A 22,848-nucleotide genomic window follows, 5' to 3' on the forward strand; every position below is an offset into this window, starting at 1 on the left:
CAGTATTTTCATTGCTTTGGGTAAAAATTGCAAACTGTAAAAGAGATTAGGTTTGGAGTTTCATTAAGAAGTTCTTCATGGCATGTGTCAAAGTCCCACTGAGGGAAATATTTATGCAGGCACCCAAATGCCAAGCTGGCATCAGTGTGTGCTTAGAATTAAGCAGATAACTACCTGTTAGATGAAAGCATCTGTAAATTGTTGTAAAGAGGAGAAATGACCACTGTGGTGGTGAGTAAAGAGGTGAGGTGCCTGGAAGTGGAGCAGTGCATGCACATGTACACCTGTCAGGTCACTTTGTCCCAGCTTTTACAAGGCAGCAAGAGATGATGAAACCCTTTGAAGGAATTTAGTCTTGGCCCAGTATTGTCAGCCTTGCAGAAACTGGGCTGGGTCTAAAGTTGATTTCTCCCTTTGAGCCTGTGGCCTGTTCCTCTCACTTCCCAAGGCTGTTGGTTTTCCAGCCTCCACAGTGTGATGTCCTCCACATTTCTTTAAGCTTTGGCTTCCATTTCAATGCTTATTTTTAAGGATCCTGCTGGGCATAGCAGGCTTGTGTGGAAAGACTGTTTTTGGCAAAGGGCTGATTATCAAGTCTCTGCTTGAACAGGGTTCACCTGTCACATTATGGATTTGTTAACACTTCTGAAGTAGTGGTGGTAACATTGCAGTTGTCTTTACTCCCTGCATATTTTCAGATAGGAAAGAGAGAAAGTTTAGATTTGGTGTCAGGAAAGAATTCCTTACCATCAGGGAGGTGATGCACTGGAACAAGTGGCTGCCCCATCCCTGGAAGTGTCCAAAGCCAGGGTGGACAGGGCTTGGAGCAACCTGGGATGGTGGAAGGTGTCCCTGCCATGGAGGGGTTGGAATGAGATGGACTTTAAGGTCCATTCCAAGCCAAACCATTTGTGATCCTATAATTCATGTTAACAATTCATACTAAATTGCTTTTTTACCATGTGAACTTCCTGGTGTCTTGCTTAGCTTTTTTATTTCATGCTCCATTTTTGAGAATATCTCCAACTACAACAACTCCTTTATGACTGAAAGTGAAGTGTGAGAAAAACTAATATGTGTGCCTTGGTTTTTATATATTCTATACTACAAACAATTTTTTCAAAATCATCTCTGTAGTTCAATATTGGATAAAAGAATTAGAATCAGTCAGAGAAGGCTTTGTGTCTTTTTTTTTGCCTTACATATAATCAGAAAGAATGAAATTTTGAACACGTTCCAGGAAAGCAGGTGTGTGTATTGTTGCAGCAAGGGGTGAGAACAGTGTTTGTTCCTAATGGCTGCTTGACTTCAACACTACAGATTGCATAGAGCCTGTTCCCTGAAGTGTATTAAAACAAATTTTGTTATGCTATTCAGTCAAGAATTTAGGGCACAGTTGATCTGCCTGAGTCTGCTAACTTTAAAATATATTTTACTGTGGGGAGGAGCAAAAAAAGGTTTGCATGTTATTTTGGCAAGGAAAACTTCCAATCCTTGTAAGCTTTAAAAGGTATTTTTTTTTTTTTTTTTTGTAATTTAGAGAAGTGGGAAGGATAGAGAGAAATGTCTTGATAAGAATCTGTTAAAATTGACAAATTTTTGAATGATGATTTTACAAATCAAGTATTGCAATTTATTCATGTATTTAATACTTCAAAGGAAAGCAGGTCTACTAAAGCACATGATTTTGCATGCCCAGGTTTCTCAGTGCTTAACAGAGTATCCTGAGAAGCTTCTGTGGTGGTATTGTCAGGTCACAGGGATTGTGACTAATACAGAAGCAAAAGTCTTCTTTGGTTGCTTTTGCTGCCTCTTAAAATGAAATCATCTGAAGAGGAGAAGAATAATATTGGCTTGGGCATAATATAAAGGATATTTTGAAGTCTAAAAGTAGGAAGAATGGACCTGTTGGGTATAATGATGGAAGAACCCTGGATCCCTTTGCATGGATTTTTCTATTTTTGTTCAGTATTTACTATTTATATGCTGCAGGATGCCAGGGTGGCTGCAGGTTACAGAAATTGCCTTTCTGTTTTGCCCATAGAATAATGGATGTTGCTTTAGAGCTGGCAGAAAGCTTTTTCTCTCTTGTCAGTGAACTTCAGTGCTCTTTCACAAAAGAACAAAGTTGTTCCTTTCCTGATTGAGTTTCAAACCACGTCTGCTCTCAAGTTTGTAAGCAAATGTGAAAATAGCCATTTTTCTAAGCCCTTTGTCTATTACAGAGGAAATTTATGTAAAAAATAATGAGAAGTTAGGTTGAAAAAAGAAGCTGTTAAAGGCTGAAAAGTATCAGGAATAAGATATCCCATGGAGTTTGAATCGAGCACATACAATGAACAGTTTCAATATGAGAACTGTTTCTTTTGGATCCCTGTCTTAATGTGCATATTTTTTCATGCATTATAGTGGTGCTGCTGGATCTAGTGAGGCTCCATTTGCTGTATAAGTAATTTATCAGGTTTAACTTACATGTAGGATGTGTGAATACTTGATTACTTTCACTCTGAGAAGGTTTAAGATGCAATATTGAGAGTGAGCTTTAGCTTAGCTGATTTTATCTAGCCTTAAAATTTTTATCACCGGTGAAGTGTGTAGTAATGGCTATGAAAGCAATTAATAATAGTAGTGACAGAATCAAGAGACTGACTAATTTATCATTATAGATTTTAATGAGGCTTATAATCTAGCGATAAATATACAGTATATTCAAAGGTATGGAATTATAAAAAGGATGATTTATTTAACTTTAATTCTAAACTAGTCTGCAAACCAAAGGTTGTAGAAAGTGGGCTTGTAAGAGCATAATTATTTTTGGTGTTATGGTGCAGAAGGATGAAAATAACAGAGGAAGAGAGTTTAAATTAAAATTAAAAGAGGGGAAAATTGTTATCTTCATTCAAAAGGCCTTTAAGCACAATAGTTTTGTAGATGTGGGAGGTACCTTGTGGACAGCTTCTTTTTCATCTCAATCTGCTCACTTGGCAGAGCTGGAAAGTGCCTGGGATGCTGCATCCCTGCAGTTCTCAGAAGATGGGCAGCAGTGGAAGTGACAGCAATACTTGGGAAAAGCTGTCTCAGATTTCAGATCAAGTTGGTGTAAAGAGAGCAAAATGTGAAAAGTTACTTTAGCAACTTTAGGAGTCAATGTTCAGTTTGGAAACTAAGCTTTACTACAGGTTTTCTATTATTGTATTTTGTTTGTTATGTTCTTCCATATTGCTTTTATTCTCCCTTCTTTCCTTGCTGGAGTAATCTACAGAATGTCTCTATCCTGGACTGTTGCTAAAAGGTAATAAGCACCTGACAGGATCTTGCCTGAGCAGTGTAAGACTGTGGCTGAAATTTGGAAAATTAATTATAGCCAGTCCTGCCCAAAGGAAAGTTGGAAACTCAGGTGGTAGGGGTACCATTAAAACAAGAAAGAAGCAACAGTAATAAAAGAGGACAGATGAGACCCCAAAAAGTAGGTTTCCCTACTGCTCGATCAGCTAGACATGAATAGCAAAACCCAAAACCAATCCAAACTGGCCCCTTTTAAAACTTGTAAGGGTTTTGGAAGAAAGGCTCTGAGCTGCAGAGATGCAGTTTGGGAGAGATTATTTAGAACCCTTACAGGACATTCAAGCTTTTGTGGGTTTGCATCAACATTGGTGAGGAAACAAGTAGGAATGGCATGTAGGTGTTCTGGGGTTTGTTGGTGTCTTTATAGTTCTTGTGTTATTCAAAATAAGGAGTAATTGTTGCCAGAAAATGTCTGTAATGTCTGCCTTGTTTTCCTCAAATCTCACGTTATGAAAGCAAAACTTTAAAGCAGAGTGGGGAAAAATCCTTGCTTTGGAAAAGGAAGCCTTGAATTTACTTTTGTTTTTGGGAGAAATGTTAAGCAGAAATGCTTGGGAGATGGAATTGGTCATCCAGTGGGATTCCCAGTCAGTCCTTCATGGAGTAATATTCTAGTCAACCATGAAAGAGATGTGGACTAAAGTCTGGATGGTGAAAGCAAAGCTTGAAGTTACACATGTCCAAACAGAGCAGTTTTACCAGGTAAATGCGCCTTTAGGTTGCCCTCTGCCTCTTTGTAGGGGTGGAGAGTTTGGAGCTGGTTGCAGGTTCCTGTACCTCATCTGGCTGTTTTGGGATTCGGAGAGGAGGAAGAACTCCACAAGTTCTGCTCATCAGGCACAACTTAATGACTTTACCTAGAGAGGGGTGACCAGCAAAGTTCTTGAAACCGGTGACTCTGCCTGGCTGCAGTGGGCTGGGGTTCTCCCGTGCATCCTGGCATCCCAGCTGCCTTCATGGACACGGCTCCAGTGTTTGGTCAGTGAGGAGACAGGCCTTCTGTAAAACCTGGATTTGCATGTCCTTGTTGGAATCCTGGATGCTGAGAATTTTAAACTTTCTGTGCTGAAAGAAAATGCTGTATTTGCCCTGAGGCTGTGGAGAAGGCTTCCAAAATTGATGGATAGTACTGGGATTACAGGTGTGTAGTTTGATTAGAACTGTCCAATATCACAGGGTGGAAAATTTAGAGTTTAAGGTTTTAGAATATAGCAATATATGTGGGGCAAGATGGAGGTTTTAGAGTGGTGGCTGGTTGTTCTTCACCTTCTTCATGGGTTTGGGTGATGTTTTATAATTGGACAGAAAAGTCTGCATTGCAGACTTCAAGGGATTAGTTACTGGGTTAAAAGTGAAAATAATTTAGGTGTCATTTCTTAATTGGATAGTTTAACCTTAGAAGACCTTGTATAGGAAGATAGTTAGCCATTTAGTAGCTTGTTAGTAGAATGCTGTGAACTTGAGACTGTCCTGGCTTTTTCTGCATTGTGCAGCTCCTGTGACAGTGTGTTGCTCTCATCTGCTTTGCAGTGTGTGCTAAGCTCATTCTGAGAGATCAGGGCACATTCCAGGGACACTTCACTGCTGCTGCAGTGCTTACATTGGATCAGGGGTTTGCAGTGAACCCTTCTGCACTCAGCTGCCTTACACTGGGGTAAAAATACACTGCTGTAATGGTGGAATGGGTTCTGCATTTTTAAAGAAGGCACAGACAGTAATTAATTTATACAGAGCCCCTGCAGATAGAGAAGCCAGGCCACAGAGAGTCTCATGGTGAGACAGAAATTTGATTAGGAATTCATGTGAGACCTCCTCCCTTTGTCCCAAGCTCTAATTCTCTAGTGTGGGAGGTCTTGTTGAAGTAGTCCTGAGTTCTCTCTGGTAGAAAGCTTTTTGTTCATGAACAGGGGAGCTGTTCCCATACATCTCGTGTTCTTTACAGCAGTTTATTTTTGATAAGCTACAGCACATTTTAATGTAATTGTTAACATGCCTAATTTGCAGCCACACAGTCGTATCAATAATAATGGAAAGTTGTTCACAGGTAATAAATTAGCATAGCATATAACTAGCAGAACTCTGCTTCTCAGTATATTGTTTCATGATCAAGAATTCAGTAGTTAAATATACACAGCAGTGGGCTGAGAACAAGCTGTTCATTTTTGCTGCAAGCAGTACCAGTGGACCAGAGTAATCATAGCTCCCAAAAGCAGGACTGATTTTATTGATTTTAAATAGGCTTTCATTACAGCACTGAGCTGATTCCAATTGCAAGGAGTATCTCTGCTGTTTGTATTCACAGTGCTGGCTGAGGGAAGGAGAGGTTTTGTTGGATGCCATGTAGAGGCTCTTTGTCCCTCAGTGTTCTTTTCTGTCATGCTGAAACATCTGAATTTATTATAGAAAAATACCTACCTAAGGCTTTTTTCCTGTGGTTATTTTTTTTAGATACATAGAGCCAGACCCACTTCCAAAATTTTGAATTCTGAGTGTTCTTCTGAGGAGTAAAGGTCTTGCTTATTTATTGACATATGACTTACAGACCAGCTGTATTTTGGTTCCATTTTTTTAAAGGATTCTTTAGAAATCATGGAATCACTTTGCTTTGAAATGATGCTAAGATCACCAAATCCAGCCATTTAACCCAATACTGCCCAGTCCAGCCCTTAAACCTATCTCTAACACCACACCTGCACCTCTCTCTTTTTCCACAGATTAATGTAAAAAAGGCAAATAAGAGAGCTGCTCAGTCTGAGATATTAATGTATTCAGGTTATAATTAGTGAAGAACACATGCTGTTACCAGCAATGTGTCATTAATCTGCATGGAGCAGTTTGCAGCTATTTGTTGCTAAATTAGTGACACTTCGAAGCTGTCGGGTTTTTGTTTTGTTTGTAATGATAAAGAAAATTATAAACCTGTGACTAAAAATCCACATACGCATGCTTAAGAAGCAGGCTGGTTTGTTATTTGGTTTTCTTTGGAGTTATTGTGTTTGTTTTTGTGTTTTAATTTGCACAAGGCTGGTCAGTCAATGGCCATACACAGAAGTTGGTTGAAACCTTAGTGCTGTTGAAAATGTTGTGCTGTACTTTATGGTGGTGTAAAGACATGTTGTTTGGGATAGGTTTTCTTCAAATCCTTTACATGTAACTACACAGTTCTGCTTAAACATTTTTTCCAGTGTTACTAGAACAGTTTGGAAGGATATTAATAGAAATTAGTTACACCTTTCTGGTTTTAATGGGCTTAATACTGACTTTAGGTACCTTTTTTATATATTATTTTTTCTTTAAACCTACAGGTGAAGGTGAATTACTTCAAACATTTTAGCTAATCCCACATTTTTGTTTTGGCATAGTCTTTCATAATTTGGGAATTCAGGCAGGAACAAACAAAAACTTTGTGAGAGCATTTCTAGAAATCAGCTCTTTAAATAAGATGGTGACATGAAGTAGTGAATCAACTTGGTAAGTACTGAATGATCAAGCCTAGTAAAATAACATCTGGATGGTTGATTTCATTTTAGAGAGTTTGGGCAAATAATTATGGAATTAAATAGCTTCCTGTTGGTGTCCTGCAGGGCATGAAGATCCTGCTGTACTGTGCTCTGCTGAGCTGCTGCATTGATTAGGTCTTCAGGTCTAATCTTTACGTGGCTGTGCTCACGTTTGTGTCTGTTTGTTTATGGGTTTGATAGTTGTTTTTCTGGAGTTACTCTGTTGCCTTGATAGTCCTCTGGTGGATTTTAAAAACGTACACATTAATTCCTTTCTCTGAGTTTGTTTGTTGGAGCCCAGTGGAGATAATTGGTGCTCATGGAAGGTGGTGGTTGGGAGTGAGGGTGATGATCACTCCCAGAACTCATACCACCCATCACTGACAATCAAAGCTCACATTGCCAGGATGGTTGGAAGCTAAAATTGATTTAATTAAATGCTTACAGCATCTATTAACAATTCCCTATTAGATTCTTTTTCGCAGCAGCTGCTGTGATTTTTAGAGTTTGCTTCTGCAAGTTGAAAAGTGATTTATAGTTTTAATTCATCTTAATTTGTGTGCTTAGGAAACATTTGAGATAAAACTTTTTGTTGCATTTAAATTTCCTTGTTATCTGCCCTGCAGTGGCATGAATAATAGGGAATCCAGAACATGAATATATTGGAATGCATGAAATATTTTCAAGGAGAATGCTTTTAAAGTTCAGAGTGATATATGTCAAATGTTACTGAACGGATAAGCACATGGAGAGAGTTTTGCCTCAAAAAGCTTAGAAATTAAGCATTTCTTTGTACAGTATCTGTGTTAAAAATAGTTATTAATAATAATAGTAATAGTAACTACTACTGTGTTGAAGTATAATACCTGTGTTAAATAATAAATAATATTTATCCTATTCTAAGGTTCAACTTTTTTTTGTAGCTGCTGAAATTTATTATACAGGCACTTTGAAATGATGCTGTGTTAGAGCTTGCCTGCACCAAAAATTGCTGCACCTCAAAACTTATATTTAATAATCTTTAAAATGTTTTTACAGCCTAGAAAGCCCGTATGTGTTTGATTGAAAGTATCTGTATCCCCTGTGCCAATTAAGCAGTAAATATGTCAATTTAACAACAAATTCTCATGTTTTCTTGATACTTAGATAAAATATTATTGTCCAAGGTGTGACCTAATCCAAACAGCACTGAAATCAAATTTCCCCAGACTGCAGGAGAGGGTAACAATGAGCCTTTTCTAGGCACACTTAGTGATCTGATCATATTAGGGTCTCAGATTTTGCAGCACCCAGCAGTATTATGAGAACTGTGCAAAGTGGCAGTAGTTGGTGTTAATAAACATCTTAAGGGCACCTGGGAGGTGTTCATGGCTCAGGAGTTTTGCTGTGATCTGGAGCTGCCGAGATGATGAGTGATGGTTTGGTTTGGTTGGTTGTTTTCTTTTCCCTTTTCCCCACTGTTTGACTCTGTAAGAATGTCAGGATTGCTTTTGTTTAGAATGTAGGACGTGGTGCAATTGCTTTTGTCACTGTCTTGCTGCACTTTGGTGTTACTGAGACTGTTACACTCAAATTGCCAAAGATCCAGGTGACGCCTCACAGACAGATGAAATGTTTTCATTTCACAGCTCCTGCCCTTGCTCTGCACTCACCTGCCCTTTGGACGTTGGGATTTCTTCTTTAAGAACCACATCCATGCACTTCCTTCCACGTGCTCAGAGCAAGGAATGAAATTTTTTTCCATTGATGAGCATTGTTTTGTTGTGCATTCAAGACAAAATATGATCTGGTTTATGTTTAAAAACCGTGTCAGTGTGTGAGCCATGGAGCTGGGCTGGTTGTGTGGTTTCTTGTGCAGGCCATGGAGCATTAAAGCATGGTTCTGATCTCCACGATGACTTACTCATCCTTCTGATAAGCTGTGTATCCCTTAATTTCCTTAAGCAATTCTTTTTTGGTAGGGTTGCTTTACAGAAGTGATGAATTTACTCTTGTTTTATTGCTCACTGGTTATAAACAACGTCTTGTTGGTTTAAGAGTCCAATCTGGAAATGCTTTTTGATCTCATACTAACAAGCTCAATAATTGACAAACCGCAGAAGTGCAGTGTGTGTTTCTTTTACAGAGGCAAAGGAAATTGTTCTGAAGGCACAGATTCTGGCTGGAGGGAGAGGGAAAGGTATTTTCAATAGTGGATTGAAAGGAGGAGTTCATCTAACTAAAGAGTAAGTACTTTCAACTGAAAAAAACCCATAAATAAATTGCTCCTTGTATAATATTTAGGCTGTTTACAATAGCTATGGACTGTTTCTTTTAATATTTTTCAGTAAACTAACATTTTTCCTTTGTTTATAGCCCTAAGACTGTTGAACAGCTTGCTAAACAGATGATTGGGTACAATCTGTCAACCAAGCAAACTCCAAAGGATGGTGTGACAGTTAAAAAGGTAAGAATTTGGCCTCTTGAAAGTTGAAAACTATGTTCAGCTGCAATTTTGCATTAATAAGCTGGGATATACAACACAGATTTTTTTCCAATTCTTATCCAATTCCTGATTGATCACATCTAATTGATTTTAAAAAACACAAAATGTTACTTCTTCAGTTTGTGTAAATATTTTGTTTATCAATTTTGGCATACCCACGGATAGAAAAATAAATTGATTTCTCAATGTATATTGAAAGGAATCCTTTGTCACAGGCTTATCTTCCATCAAATACATACTAAATGGTGATAGAACTGCACTATAGCATTAGCTGTACATGCTTATTGACATTCTGCTTACAGAAACAGTGGATGCATGGTTCCCTGTAGTAATAATATTATCGGTATTTCAGTCACCCTCAAGTTTGGGCAAGTCTTAACAGAGTGACAGATTAATCACAGAATGGTTTGAGTTGAAAGGAATCTTTAAAATTCCTCAGTCCAACCCCCTGCAATGAGCAGGAGCATCTTCAACCAGGTCAGGCTGTTCAGAGCCCCATCCAGCCCGGCCTGGAATTTTTCCAGGGATGGGGCATCCACCACTGCTCTGGGCAACCTGTGCCAGTGCCTCACTGCCCTCATTGTAAAAAAATCTTTCTTATATGTAGTCAAAACCTGTCTTTAGTTTAGAACCACCTTGGCTTATTGCAACAGGCCCTACTAAAAAGTTTGTCCCCATCTTTATTGTGTGGCCCCTTTAAGTATTGAAAGGTTTGCATGAGATTTTTTCTCAATTGAAAAAAAGTGTCTCAACAGTAGATTTTTTTCTACTTGTTGCAGATACACACTAAAATATGTTCATGGTAGTGGTTGAGGTACCAGATGAACATGGGAGTTAATTTTCCAAGGATGGTGCTTTCTGCAGTGCACCAAGATTCACTTCAGCATAAATTATTTGCTCTGTATTGGTCTAAATAAGAGAAGCAAAGAATCTCCTTCAAATTAGTAAAATTCTGAGTCAGGAAATCCTGGCAATTACCTATCTGCTGTATTTGTTTTTATCTCTTGCTTTGTTTGACTGAGCAAGAATCCTCATACAGGTAAGTAGTCAAGAGCCACACTTTGTCTGATGCCAGGAATTAATTTGGCATGAGCTGAAGGAGCTGCAGTTCACATTTAATATCCTGTGAACAGCTTGGTGTATTAGCATAGAAGGGGAAGGAACACCTGTCTGGAAAGATCCTGTCTAATGAGGGTGGAGGAAGGTGTTCAGGCAGTTCTTCTCTTGGGGAGCAAGGAGAGCAGATTTCCATCCACTCCTCAGAGCTGTTCTTAAAAAAAAATACTACATATTAAAATAGGAGACTCAGTATTACCATTAAGGCATGTCTGTCAGAAATCCTGATAATACTAAGGATATAAGACAGGATATACCTTTTCCATATTAAGGCACTCTGCTTGGGAAAATTAGTATTGTAAAAGCAGCTTTCTTTTATAAGTTCTTTGTTTTTATTCTTTTTGCCCTAGTTGGCCTGCCTTGAATACATCCATACAGAAATTCCACTTTTTTGTCAGAGTGCAAGCCTGTTCATCATTGACAGATTCAGTTATGGAACAGAACTTCAAATTTTCTTTGAAATTGATAGAAGTGGAAGAAGGGTACGGTTGTTGGGGGGGTTTTGACATGGATTATTCAAAGGATTTATATTTGGATGACTTTTGTGCCATGTAGCTATAGAATATTTGACTTGAGGTTCCTTTCTCCTCCTCCACATATTGTTTGTGTGAATGAACAGTGGGCAGGACCAAGCAGCTGGTGCAGAGGTGAAGTTTAAGGTGAAGTTTGCACTACTGAACTTCAGATATTTATTTTGGTGGTACAGGATTGTGCACAGCCTTGAGAGACTGTATTTTTCCTTTGCTATAGAGTTCCAGGGAGACTGGTATTTTAATGCTGATCCATGGTAAACAAGTTTGATGCTTTTCACTGGGAGAAGCTGATGATTTGCTCATAGACTTTCATCCTGATTACAGAGTTGGCTTTTAAAAGTATGTGAGCTTTTAACTAGTTTTTATATTTTTTGGAATTGAGTTCTTGATTCTTAGTAATTAATGGTAAGAGCATACACCCTGCTTTAAATTAATTCAGTTTGCCCAATGTTATGCTTATTTGATAGTGAAGAAAGCATGTTTAAAATTATGCACTACTTCATCAGAAAACTGTTTCCCAGCAGAATGATGTCTGTTTTAAAAGAATTTCTCATTTACAAAGTTAGCTCATGTTGGGGTATTAAAGATAGTTAAAGGAGCTGAGGCACTCAGGTTTGTGGTGTCAGGACTACAAAATCAAACACTGACATTTTAATCTAGGGGCAAACTACAGTAATATTATTAAACATATAAATTTAGTTTATAAACACTAAGTCTGAGATATCATTTAGTGCAGTGGGAATGTAATGCACTGAAAATGCCAGGCAGACTCTTTGGGCTTGCTAAGGGCAGTGGGGAAGGTGAGAACAAATCACTGGCATTTTTCTATTTCAAGGCACGTTTCTCTCTGCATGTATGGAAGAGTTTGTGTTCTACATGTACTTAAGGAAATTGCATTTCAGAAAGAAAAGGATTTGTGCTTTTTAAACTTTTTGGTGTTCTGGAAAGTTTGAGTGGTTTAAAATACTCCTATGTTTTAAAAAAATTATTTTTGGAAGGAAAATATTTATTATATCACTTTCTGTGAGGCAATCAATGATCTAGTGTCAAGTCAGGGAGTGGAAGTCACGTACCTTCTACATCTATTTGTAAGGAAGGTGTAAAAGGTAGACATTTTCTACAATTAGACTAATTATGAAACAGAAAATGATGGTTTCAGCTTTCTTTCTCAGCTTGTGCACCTGCTGCAGAATTTAAAGTGTGTTTGTGCCTGTTCAGATTGATGTTTCTCAAATTAATAGCAATCTCTTCAATTCCCTCATAACTTGGAACCTGTTTTGTGAGTTTACATAAAATCCTCTTATGGCATTTGGAATTTGGAGAGCCTGGCTATCTGTGATGACAGTCTTCTCTTATCATGACAACCTGAGAATTCACTACCTGTGTTTTTCTCTCCAAGCAATAACAGAATGAACACTTTGCATATTTGATTCTGTTTAAGAAAAGCTGTTAAGGTTAACCTCGTGACATTAGATGTGTGACTTAAACTTTTAGGTAACGATTTGTTCCAGAGAAGGAGAGCTTACAGTTGTCAGAAAGTTTTAATGAAAACTGATTTTAAATATAAATAAAAGATATTTTAAATATAAATATGGTAAACAGATAATGATGTGTCATATTCTTTATCAAAAGCAAAACAGACTAAATGTGAGAAGAGTCAACAGTCTGTAGATTCGATTTCGCTGTTCTTAACTGTTCATCAGTGTGTTTGCATTAGTTCTGTCGTGTGAGTGATAGGCAGATTTAAATGATATTTAAAGACCTGGAACACCAATTTCCCTGGCTTTGCCCTGCATCAAACGGGGAGGATGGTGAAGGAAAGTTATTTTGTTGGGAGGAATTAGAGATATTTCACAATCTGACAGTTTTTACTCTAAGGTTGCCTACTGCAAAGTAGACTCTCAGTAGTTTTGTGAATTAAGACAGAAAAGTATCTGATGATGTTGACATTGTTAATTAGCAACAGTGAGGACAGTCACTCTGGTTGGAAGTCTCAGTTGAAGATACTTGATTTAATAATGTTAGTTCCACCTGCTGTGCCTGCAAATGTATTCCTCAAAACTTGTTGAGTGTATTCCCATCCTAAGTCTGGCCCTGACCCTGAGCCTGTGGAAACTGAACAGCTCTGACAAGATCCAGAAGGACCAGTTGGTTTTATCTGACTTACGTCTAAAGCAACTGACTCACATTTTTCAGATACATTGATGCAGGATATGTAAGAAGGTGGAAACATGGATGCAGGTAAAAATAGTAGCAAATCAAGGATGCTTTCCCTGCCCTTGCTTGTTAATTTGACAAATCTTGGCAGGTAGCCAAGCTATGTCTCTGAAGTTGTCTTTTAGCATCCCTCTGTAGTAGACTAAAATAGGCAGATGCTTTTAAGTAGTACAGTAGTTTTCTGCATTCTTGGTTCTCTCCTTCACCCTGCTTTCTTTAATTTCCTTTTGAACAGTCGCTTATTTGAACTATTCCTTTACATCCCCCTATGCTGTGTGAATAAAGTGAAGTAGAAGGAAACAAAATTACTACAAAGCAAATTTCTTCCAAGACAAACACACCATAAAGAAATTTCATATTTCCTTCAATTCTGAACACTGCTGGCTTTATTTGATTCCTTGTTTCTTACCTTTTTCCCTCCCTCTTCTCTAATACCTACTGCCTGGCAGAAAGTCCCTACATTCTTTCTTATGTACTGTGGAACAGACTGTCAAAAATGTGACTTGGTGAAAGTATAGTGCATCTTTCTTGTTTATAGCCCTTGAACTATGAAAACCCCAGGAATACTTGTTTGATGGAGCACCTTGTGCCAGGTAGGCAGAGTTTTAAGGCTGCAGGTATGAAAATGCCTCTTGGATCTGCTGACTGAGAGAAGGAATTTCTCCTTGTGGTGTATTCATTGTCTGCAGTCATTGTTCAAAACTGTCACTTCAGAAAGAGACCTTGTTAGAATGATGTTGCCACTTAATCCTACTTAATTATATTGATATTTGGGAAATGATTGTCCTGATTTCTACCTCTTCCATTGAAAGGTGGGAAATAGTAGCTCTCTTAAGAAAGAATGTCATGCTAATTAAATTGCAGAGGTGGCTGCTTCACTTTCAAATTAAAAAGCAAAACTGTAGTGCAGAGCAGAACTACAGTCTTTGCAACTTTGATTATGGCATCTGTTATGATCGCAGGAAACAATTATTAATCATCATGTGCAGATTTTTTCCTAAAATTAAGAATGTTTTGGGAAATTTAGTGTTCTTATAGCAAAACAGTTTTGTGAGTCCTTTGCAAGTGTAAAACTACTCAGTCTCTGAAATTGCTGCAATAGTTATGTTATTGTTATTGCAAAAACAGTTCAGATGAGGAGGAAGGTACAGTTATTGTAATACTAAAATGGAAAGGACCTTGTCTTGTTTTTGGGAGGAGGGAAAAAATTGTAGCAAAGACTTTATATGGCCAATTTCTAACACTCTTAATGTGGTGCTTGTAGATTCCAAACATGGGATTTGAATCATCTTTCTGTTTTGTGCTGTGGTGTCTGTCAGATACTGGTACAAAATGGCTCTGTAGCTTATAGTAATAAATACAAAAACAGATATCTGTGTTTCTAGATTGTGCCAGTATCTGAAGTACACACATCTGCTCGACTCTCTAAATTGAAAGCAAAAAGCTGGATGGCAGAATTACCTGTAAACCCATTTTGTTAGGAAATACTTGGGCGGGGCAGGAATTCAGTGCAGGGATTATAAGGGTTGGGTGGCCTTTGGTCAGAATAAGAGAGAGAAATTAAGCCTGAGGATTTTCTGGTGAGGAGCAGCACTGCTGGTGAGATGCAGCCAAAAACCAACATGCCAGTCCTTCTGTCTGTATGATCTGCACACCGAGTCCTTTGGGACTCAAGTCTTTCTGGGCACAAGAATTACTGTCCTGATACTCAAGAATTATCTCAAATTATTGGGATAAAAAGGTAATATAGAGGTCTGCAGTGTAGACAGGACAGCAACTCTTGGAAAAACCCCAGCACTGAGATGTTCCTGGTTTACTTTGCTCACTGAATGCCCCGGTGAGAAGAGCAGCATTAGAGGAATCTCTTTCATAAGGAGAGAGCATTTCTTGGGAAAAAGGTCACAGAGTTGTAGTACTGCAGTAAAAGCAGTGAAACCAATGCTTCTCTTCAGGGTAGCAAGTAACAAAGTGCTGCATTTTAAGGCAAAGCAGAAGAGCCAGTCAGAAGCACTGGTGTTTTCTTTTCTTCCCTCTATCCATTTTTAGGTGATGGTTGCAGAAGCACTGGACATTTCCAGGGAAACATACTTTGCAATTCTGATGGACAGAGCCTGCAATGGACCTGTCATGGTTGGCAGTCCACAAGGTGGTGTGGACATAGAAGAAGTTGCAGTAACTAGCCCAGAACTTATATTTAAGGTATTGGAATAATGTTCTACAATAACAATTTTCTCTGTCACTTATCCAAAATAATATTTCCTCCCCTTTCTCCTCCCATTTTTCCTTCTTCTGTGTAAAAAGGAGACAGGAAGATCCATAAAAATAGTGTTTCATCAAATACAGGATCATATCTGTCATCTAGTAAATTAAGCATATTTAACATCTGATTTTACTTGAATTTTCCAATTAAAAAAGATCTTAAATCTGGCTGTTATATGATATGTTAAACTTCATATCTGAAATGTTTTATGAGTAAGTTTCACTTTCAGGAAGGTACACCGTTTTTTCACAGGTGGGTTGATGCCAATATTCTTATTGTTTCTGTGGCTGTTTTTCTCTAATTGACAGAGTTGTTAATTATTTTTTGTACCTGCAAGACTTTTGCATCTGAAATACAGCTGTTGTAATTACTTTCTTAATGATGACTACACTGAAGTATTTTTTAAGTTACTGTGGCAAGATAACAAGTAGACAAGCTATTCCCCTGAGAAAATAATTGATACTATCAAGTATAATTATTCAAAAAATTGTAAAAATATTTAATGTGCACTTAAAAAACATATAAACTTCACAGTGTTACTGGGCAGTGACACTCATTGCCTTGAAAATATTCCAGAATGTGTCATAAAAATTAGCAGACTAAATATTCGTCAATGCCATCTGTACAGTAATTAAAAGTGAAAACTGATGTCACGTTGTCTTGTCAGCGTGCCACCCTGAAGAATTCTATATTTTTTGGAAGGACTGTTTCATAGTCAGTGTGGTAATTATAACATCCCCTTTAGGCAGCTGCTATAGCCTCAGTCTCAGGGAGCCTTGGCAAACAGCCAGGCTTTAATTACTAATTTGCACATGTACACTAAGTGTTTTCCTTTTGAAGCCATAAACCTCCATTCTGATTGAATATTTAGTTATGTTCATGCATGTTACTGTTGCAGGAGGAAATAGATATTTTTGAAGGCATAAAAGATCATCAGGCGTTGCAGATGGCAAAAAATTTGGGATTCCAAGGACCTTTGCAGCAGCAGGTAACTTGACTTCACTCCCTGGCTTTAGGCTGAGAACTTTTTAGCCCAGCTCTATGTTAAATGTTTCCCAATAGGAAAGGCCAAGTGTCCATTAAATCAGGATCATTTTGACATTCTAAATACTAAATTGCACCTATGTAATTGTCATTAGGCTTTAGCATTTTGAATAAGTTCCTTCTAGTTTTGAAGTGTGAGTCCCCTGTTGTTGAAGCAGTTGATGGCAACGTGCTGTTCCACCATGTGGGATTCCTTTGTTTTCACTGGAATTCCACTGGAGCTCTGTGAATGGCATGGGTAGAGCCGGTTTTGAAAATTGGCCATTAAGATAAGGAGAAATAAAAGTGTACCTGGCTTTGTGATTGAAACCTTTTAAAATTTTCTTATTCTTCAACTCAAAAAACAAAAGGCTGACAGCATGTTGTATTTTCAGTATCTCTTTTCTGTACATATATGTTTTGAATATATATATTTGCCTATGTGCATAATTTTGGACAGAAGAGAATAGAGCTCATTTAAGCTGGCCTGTTTTTTTTCTGTAGTAGAAACTCATTTTTGTAGAACTCCTTTATTTTTAATTCAGCAGTTTTAATTCTTTTCTATCCTAACATGCAATTAACAAATGCATAATGATTAAGTTGATTAACACACATTTGAAGATTTAGCTGTATATATAATGAGGAGGAATGATTATGTAGAACCTTTCAACCCTTGAAGAGTTCTGGTACTTAATAATTAACAGCAAATATGTATGGACTTTTAAACAACATATTTAAATAATGCTGCAGGAATGCATTTCTTTCCTTGTGCAGTCGACTAAAAGGAATTTACTGAAGCACAGGGACATAGTTTTTATCCAGACAAATCCTGGTATTTACTTATACATTCTCTAGTTCTAGGCTGGGATTTTCTGCTTGAAGAGGCTCAGTTCTTATAGACCCTGAGAAAGGGAAGTGTTGACATTAAGCTGCCTGATTCAGAGAGGTGCTGAAAGATGGAGCAGCCCTTAATAAAAGTGAAGTGATTCTGGTGTTCTGGTGCAATTGCAGCAGAGCACTGTGCCAGCAGCAGCTTTCCAGGTGGCCCTGAGCCAATGTGGGGTTCATGGTGGGGCTGCCTCCACAGTGTCCCTGCTGAGAGCCTCCCCCTGTGCTCTTGGGGTGCTCTGTCACCCTGAGGGTTTGTGCCAAGGAAGCTGCTGCACATTTACAGCTGATGGGGTTTTTTTAAAGTCAAACCAGTGAGAATGCTTTAACTGAGAACTCTTGAGGAGGGCAGGCTTCCCAAGGAATTTGTGCTGCTTCCCAGCTGTGACTCTTTAAAGAATCTTATCACAGAATGTGAGAGTGGTTTGGGTTGGAAGGCACCTTAAAGAACATCCAATTTCAACCACCCTGCCCTGGGCAGGGGCACCTTCCCCTAGATCAGGTCGCTCAAAGCCCCATCCAGCCTAGCCTGGAACACTCCAGGAGTGGGGACTCCACAACCTCTCTGGGCAGAATTGGCATTGGGGTTAAATCTTTCCACTTGTAATGTTTTCTTTTGCATGATAGACCTTGTAGGGGAAAGCCTGACTTATGCTTTCCTTATTCTAATTCATTTTACTTATCAGGAGAGGTCCCAAGTATTTTTGGGTTGTGTACTTCAGTTAGCTGATCAGTAATGAGAGGAAAAAAATCGAGTGGTTCTTTATTAGTGCACTTCATCTGCAAACTTATTTCAAATAATAGGTTCACAGTGTGCAATGAACCAAAGGGATTTTTTAATACACGTTCATGTTGCTGTTTTTAAGTAGTTCTATTAGTGGAAAAATATTAAAAGAACAAAAGACTTGGAAATTAGTAGTTAGTGGTGATACTTTCAGCCACAGAATCAGGCATGGGGATAGATGGTGAGGAGTAGTAGGGAACAAGCAAGAGTATCTTGTAATGAGTGAACAGGCATGCTTCAGATGTAAGTTCTTCAAGAAAAATTTCCAGACTGATGTAGGAAGGAGAAATAGGTATTTTTTCTGAAGTCACCAGAGTGCACAAGCTACTTGGTGGTTTCTAACTTTAGACTGATTAATGTGAATGCAACTCGGATCTCGGTGTATCAGAGAACACTTCATTATGCTGGTGCCTTCAGTCACTTCCCAAATTAAACTTGTCATAGTAATTACACTGTCTCTTTTGTAGAAAATCTCCAGTTTGTGTATATTTAAATGCATATTTACTAAATCTTACCCAGTATCATAATACTGCATTATAACAGTGTAAGAGACTATATGAATATGGTTAAGAAAACAGAAATAAAAGCAGTAATTATCTAAAATTACTGTGCAATGTAATACTTAAAAATAATCTATAATGGTCTACCTTTGCCTTGAAAACATGAAGTTTTATTTTTCTGTGTGGTAATTGTAAATCATTTGATCACATTTAGGCAGCAGATCAAATTAAGAAGCTGTATAATCTTTTCTTGAAAATTGATGCTACTCAGGTTGAAGTCAATCCCTTTGGTGAAACTCCAGAAGGGCAAGGTAAGAAATTGAAGGAAACAAATGAATGCATTATAATTCTTTATTTATGCAAACTATAAATTAAATTGCATAGAAGTATGTAGCAGCAGCTTTGCATTAATTTAATTTTGTAATGTAATTTAAACAATATTCATAAATATTCCCTTGGCAGATTTTATATTTCAATACCTTTTGTTGTTTCATCCAAATACTGGAAGTATTGACTTCTACTACATGTTCTGCTTGGTGAGAGACAGGAACATTTTCTGCTCTTCTGCTCATGTTCAAAGTTGGGGTTTTCTTGATTTTGTTTTGTGGAGGTTCTTTGGGGGGTTTTTGTGTGTGTGTGTGTGTGTTGATGCTGCTAGAATTACTGAGATTGTGTGGAAAGAAACTTGTTCTTTTGTGTTTGCATTCATAGGGATAATTAAAATTAAAGTGCATGACACTGCAGTCTACTAGAGCACAGGATAAATTTCAGCTGAAACAAACACTTGGCCACATCCTTTGGGAAGAAAAAGGGTCATTGATCTTCCTGCACCATGACTACAGGGCTGAGAAGGGGCAGGGTAAAACTGAGGGGCTGAATTAGCTGTCACCTCATTATAATAGTTGGTATTCCAGCTGAAACCTTTCCTTCCATTTGGTATTTTTGTCCAAGTAACTTGGACAAAGGTGAAGAGCAGAGGAACTGAAGGTGCCTGTGGGATATTGAAATATGGTAGGGCTGATCCAGGGGGATCACAGTTACCTCCTCACTCTTCCATGTCACTGAGGTGCTGAAGGCTTATTTGATGTGTGCCAAGAGGGGAAATTGGTGTGCAAGAAGAGGCAAGTGAGGGAGAGGACAGAAAGTAATGAGAGGAAATAAAATGTGGTCCTTGAAGATTGGAAAGAGCCGTGGTGGGACTCACCTTGCTGGATCCTTGCTGGAGTTCTGCAAGGTGGCTCTGTGGAAATAAAGGTTTGGATAAGTTACCAAGTTAGCTCTCCTGGACTGGCTGTGCATATTTAGTGAGAAGGGCTTAATCTGAGGCATGGTAGGAGTTTTTGTGCTGTTTTCTCCGAGGTTTTTCCCCATGTGGTTTGCATCCAGGAAGCTGAGGAGCAGAAACAGGGTGGGTTTCAAGCTGTGAAAAGCTTCTTGCACACAGAAATGCACAGGAGTCTTCCTGTGCTTATTCCTTTTTTGCTAGCAGTTTCTCCATCTGAAATGTCTTTAAAGAAGAATAAAGATAAAGCAAATGGAAGAGCATTTGAGTAGCTTAATGTAGCTCTTCCTAATGATAAAATATAAGTCTCTGTATGAAGCTCATGATTCTTGTCAAAGTAATGGATAAGATGGATTTACTTCTTGCTGTGTTTTGTGTTTTGGAAATCCCTTTTGTGGATTTCCATCAGATTGTATGTATTTCCTTATTTAATTTCCTAGCAAATTATTTGTTAACACTAATGGGTCAGAAGCCTAAAACTTCCCTTTTTTGTTGTTTGCTTGTTTGTTTTTGTTTGCTCTCAGTGTAAACTGTTGAATTGGCAGATGACAAAAATCCTACACTGCTAACAAAAACAACAGCAGTACTTCATGAATATAAGTGTTGGAGCATTCTTTGATATTTGTTTGGAAGAAAAATCCATTTGTATAATCTATCATACATGTAACAATGTGCTTTTGATACTGAAAATGGTTTGATGAATATTAATACATGTTTTTGCTGCTACTTTGTACAGCATGGCTTTTGTTAAAGATGAATGTTCTGTAGAAATGAGTTTCTATTAATGTGACATGGAGGATGTTTGTGTGTAAGGTAAACAACTCTGAAACTGCAGTTGTACTCTAGCTTTGAGTGGGTTTAGCAATTTAAGCCCCTGAAAGCTTGAAGAAGAAAAATTATCTTATTTAATTGCTAAAAAAATAATTAAAGCAGCTCTAGTGCATTAGAAGCATGTTAGGAGCTGCAGATATTTCTGCTTTTGACACATTCCCACATTATGATTGACCAGGTAAGATCTGAACTCTTCCAAGAGATTTATTATACACACTCATGAACAATTTTCTGAAACTGCACTCACTGAAGTGAAATTTGATAGCTTTAATTTAATCTGTTATCAGTTACAAGTCAAATGTTAAAAAAAAAATCAACATCAAAAAACCAAAACAAGAAAACCCAATGCAAATCAAGATATACAGCTGAGACTCTCCTACTTGTGTAAATGTTTTATTTGCTGTTTCCTTAGCTATTTTTTCCTAAGTTAAGAAACTGTATATTGAACAGAGTTATATTTCCATCAGACTAAAATTCTCCTAATTGCCATTGACCTCCAGATGTGTGCAATGCTCATGAACACGTGCCCAGGTACCATGGACATGTCCCAGTGGCAATGTGAATAAAAAACACCAGCAGATAGAAAAACTATTAGATTTTTGTGGGCACAGCATTTAAAGCACTTAGATTTGATTGGTTTGTCTTGAGAAATCAATTATGCTTAAGTCAGTAATTATAATCTGAACATAGTACAAGGGAAATTACTTGCATAGTAATATGATAAGTATATAGTCTTACATTTACTTAGAATATTTTAATCTAATGAGGCATTTGCCTATGCAAACCCTTAGAAATAATGAGTCAGAAAATAGGCAAATAACACTCTACAGGCATTTCTGTTGCTGCTGTGTTTATGTGAATATTGGGGCTTCTAGACAGTCCTTTGTATCTTTTATTTCATGTAGTCAGATTTAGCAACTTCTTAATTTGTTTTTATAAACATAGTGGATGTTGATATCAGTGAGAAGGTTTGTATTTACTTTCTTAATTTTCTTTATTTGAAAGTAATCTTTTGGTCATTTTTAACATATTCGGCATCAGGTTTTTTAAGGTCTTTAATGAAATAATGCATGTATAGTTAATAATATCAGAAATTCAAAATATGGCTAAGGAGAGCATTTTGTGTTGCTCAGCTCTGAATGACTGCATGGAATTGGGTTGGTGTTACCTGTTATATCTGTTATTCTTTCAAAATATGGAAGGCAAATTCTCCTGTGTCATTGCTACAGCTCACCTGTCCAAATCACAAAAACTGCCCTCATAACACACAGGAACTTTGTTTGTAGCAAACACAGAAGATCTTCCTGTGTGCTGTGGAGATCTTGCTGTGCCTTTTCTCAGTGGAGGATTTATGGAAAAACCTGTCCTTTCCTGCTGGACTCAGTGCTGGAACTTCAGCTGCTCCTGTGTTGGATTCCCAAATTCCCAAAGCAGCCTCCCCCTCGCTGCTGGAGGAGCTGCAATATTTCAGAAGCTCTGGTTGACTGTAAACTCTAAATTCCTGGGTGTTGTTTTATTTTCTCCTCCAGTTGTTTGCTTCGATGCCAAGATAAACTTTGATGACAACGCAGAATTTAGGCAAAAAGAAATATTTGCCATGGATGACAAGTCTGAAAATGAGCCCATAGAGAATGAAGCTGCCAAATATGACTTAAAATATATAGGACTGGATGGAAACATTGCTTGCTTTGGTAAGAACAAATTCATCCAGAAGACATTCGAAAACAAATTTACACTTGTTCAGTGTATAGACTTTGTTTACATCTGACATTCAGGTCACCCTTTACAGAATTTCAGTCTGTTTTACTGAGAGTTTCTGCTGTTTTGTCTGTCCTTCCACAAGTTTTGAAGGAATGAAACTAAAATTGTGTGCAAACCGTGCTGATGGCCACAACACACAAGCAGTGGTGTCAGAGGGAGGGCAGGCTAAGCCTTAAAAACTCCATTTCTGACTTTTTAACCTGATGTAATTGGTTTTTCCAGTAATTAAAACAAAAGAAAAGTCATCAGAACATAATAATTAATTTTTAAAAATAAGAGTGTTTTACTTAAAAGGCACTTGAAAACTAAGTTTGTATAAATGT

At 37.8% G+C, this 22,848-nt stretch overlaps 1 protein-coding gene across 1 annotated transcript in view; it reads left to right on the forward strand.

Annotated features, from left to right (window-relative positions):
• SUCLG2 (succinate-CoA ligase GDP-forming subunit beta) overlaps positions 1–22,848 on the forward strand; it is a 106,275-nt gene that overhangs the window by 38,007 nt on the left and 45,420 nt on the right. The window contains exons 3-8 of the mRNA XM_041464432.1: positions 8,971–9,070; positions 9,201–9,291; positions 15,243–15,395; positions 16,355–16,444; positions 18,866–18,962; positions 22,294–22,455. Coding sequence (XP_041320366.1) covers positions 8,971–9,070; positions 9,201–9,291; positions 15,243–15,395; positions 16,355–16,444; positions 18,866–18,962; positions 22,294–22,455 — 693 coding nt within the window. The remainder of the gene's footprint in view (positions 1–8,970; positions 9,071–9,200; positions 9,292–15,242; positions 15,396–16,354; positions 16,445–18,865; positions 18,963–22,293; positions 22,456–22,848) is intronic.

The sequence above is a fragment of the Pyrgilauda ruficollis genome, unplaced genomic scaffold (genome assembly GCF_017590135.1).
Source record: "Pyrgilauda ruficollis isolate IOZ18807 unplaced genomic scaffold, ASM1759013v1 scaffold10, whole genome shotgun sequence".
NCBI classification, from domain to species: Eukaryota; Metazoa; Chordata; class Aves; order Passeriformes; family Passeridae; genus Pyrgilauda; species Pyrgilauda ruficollis.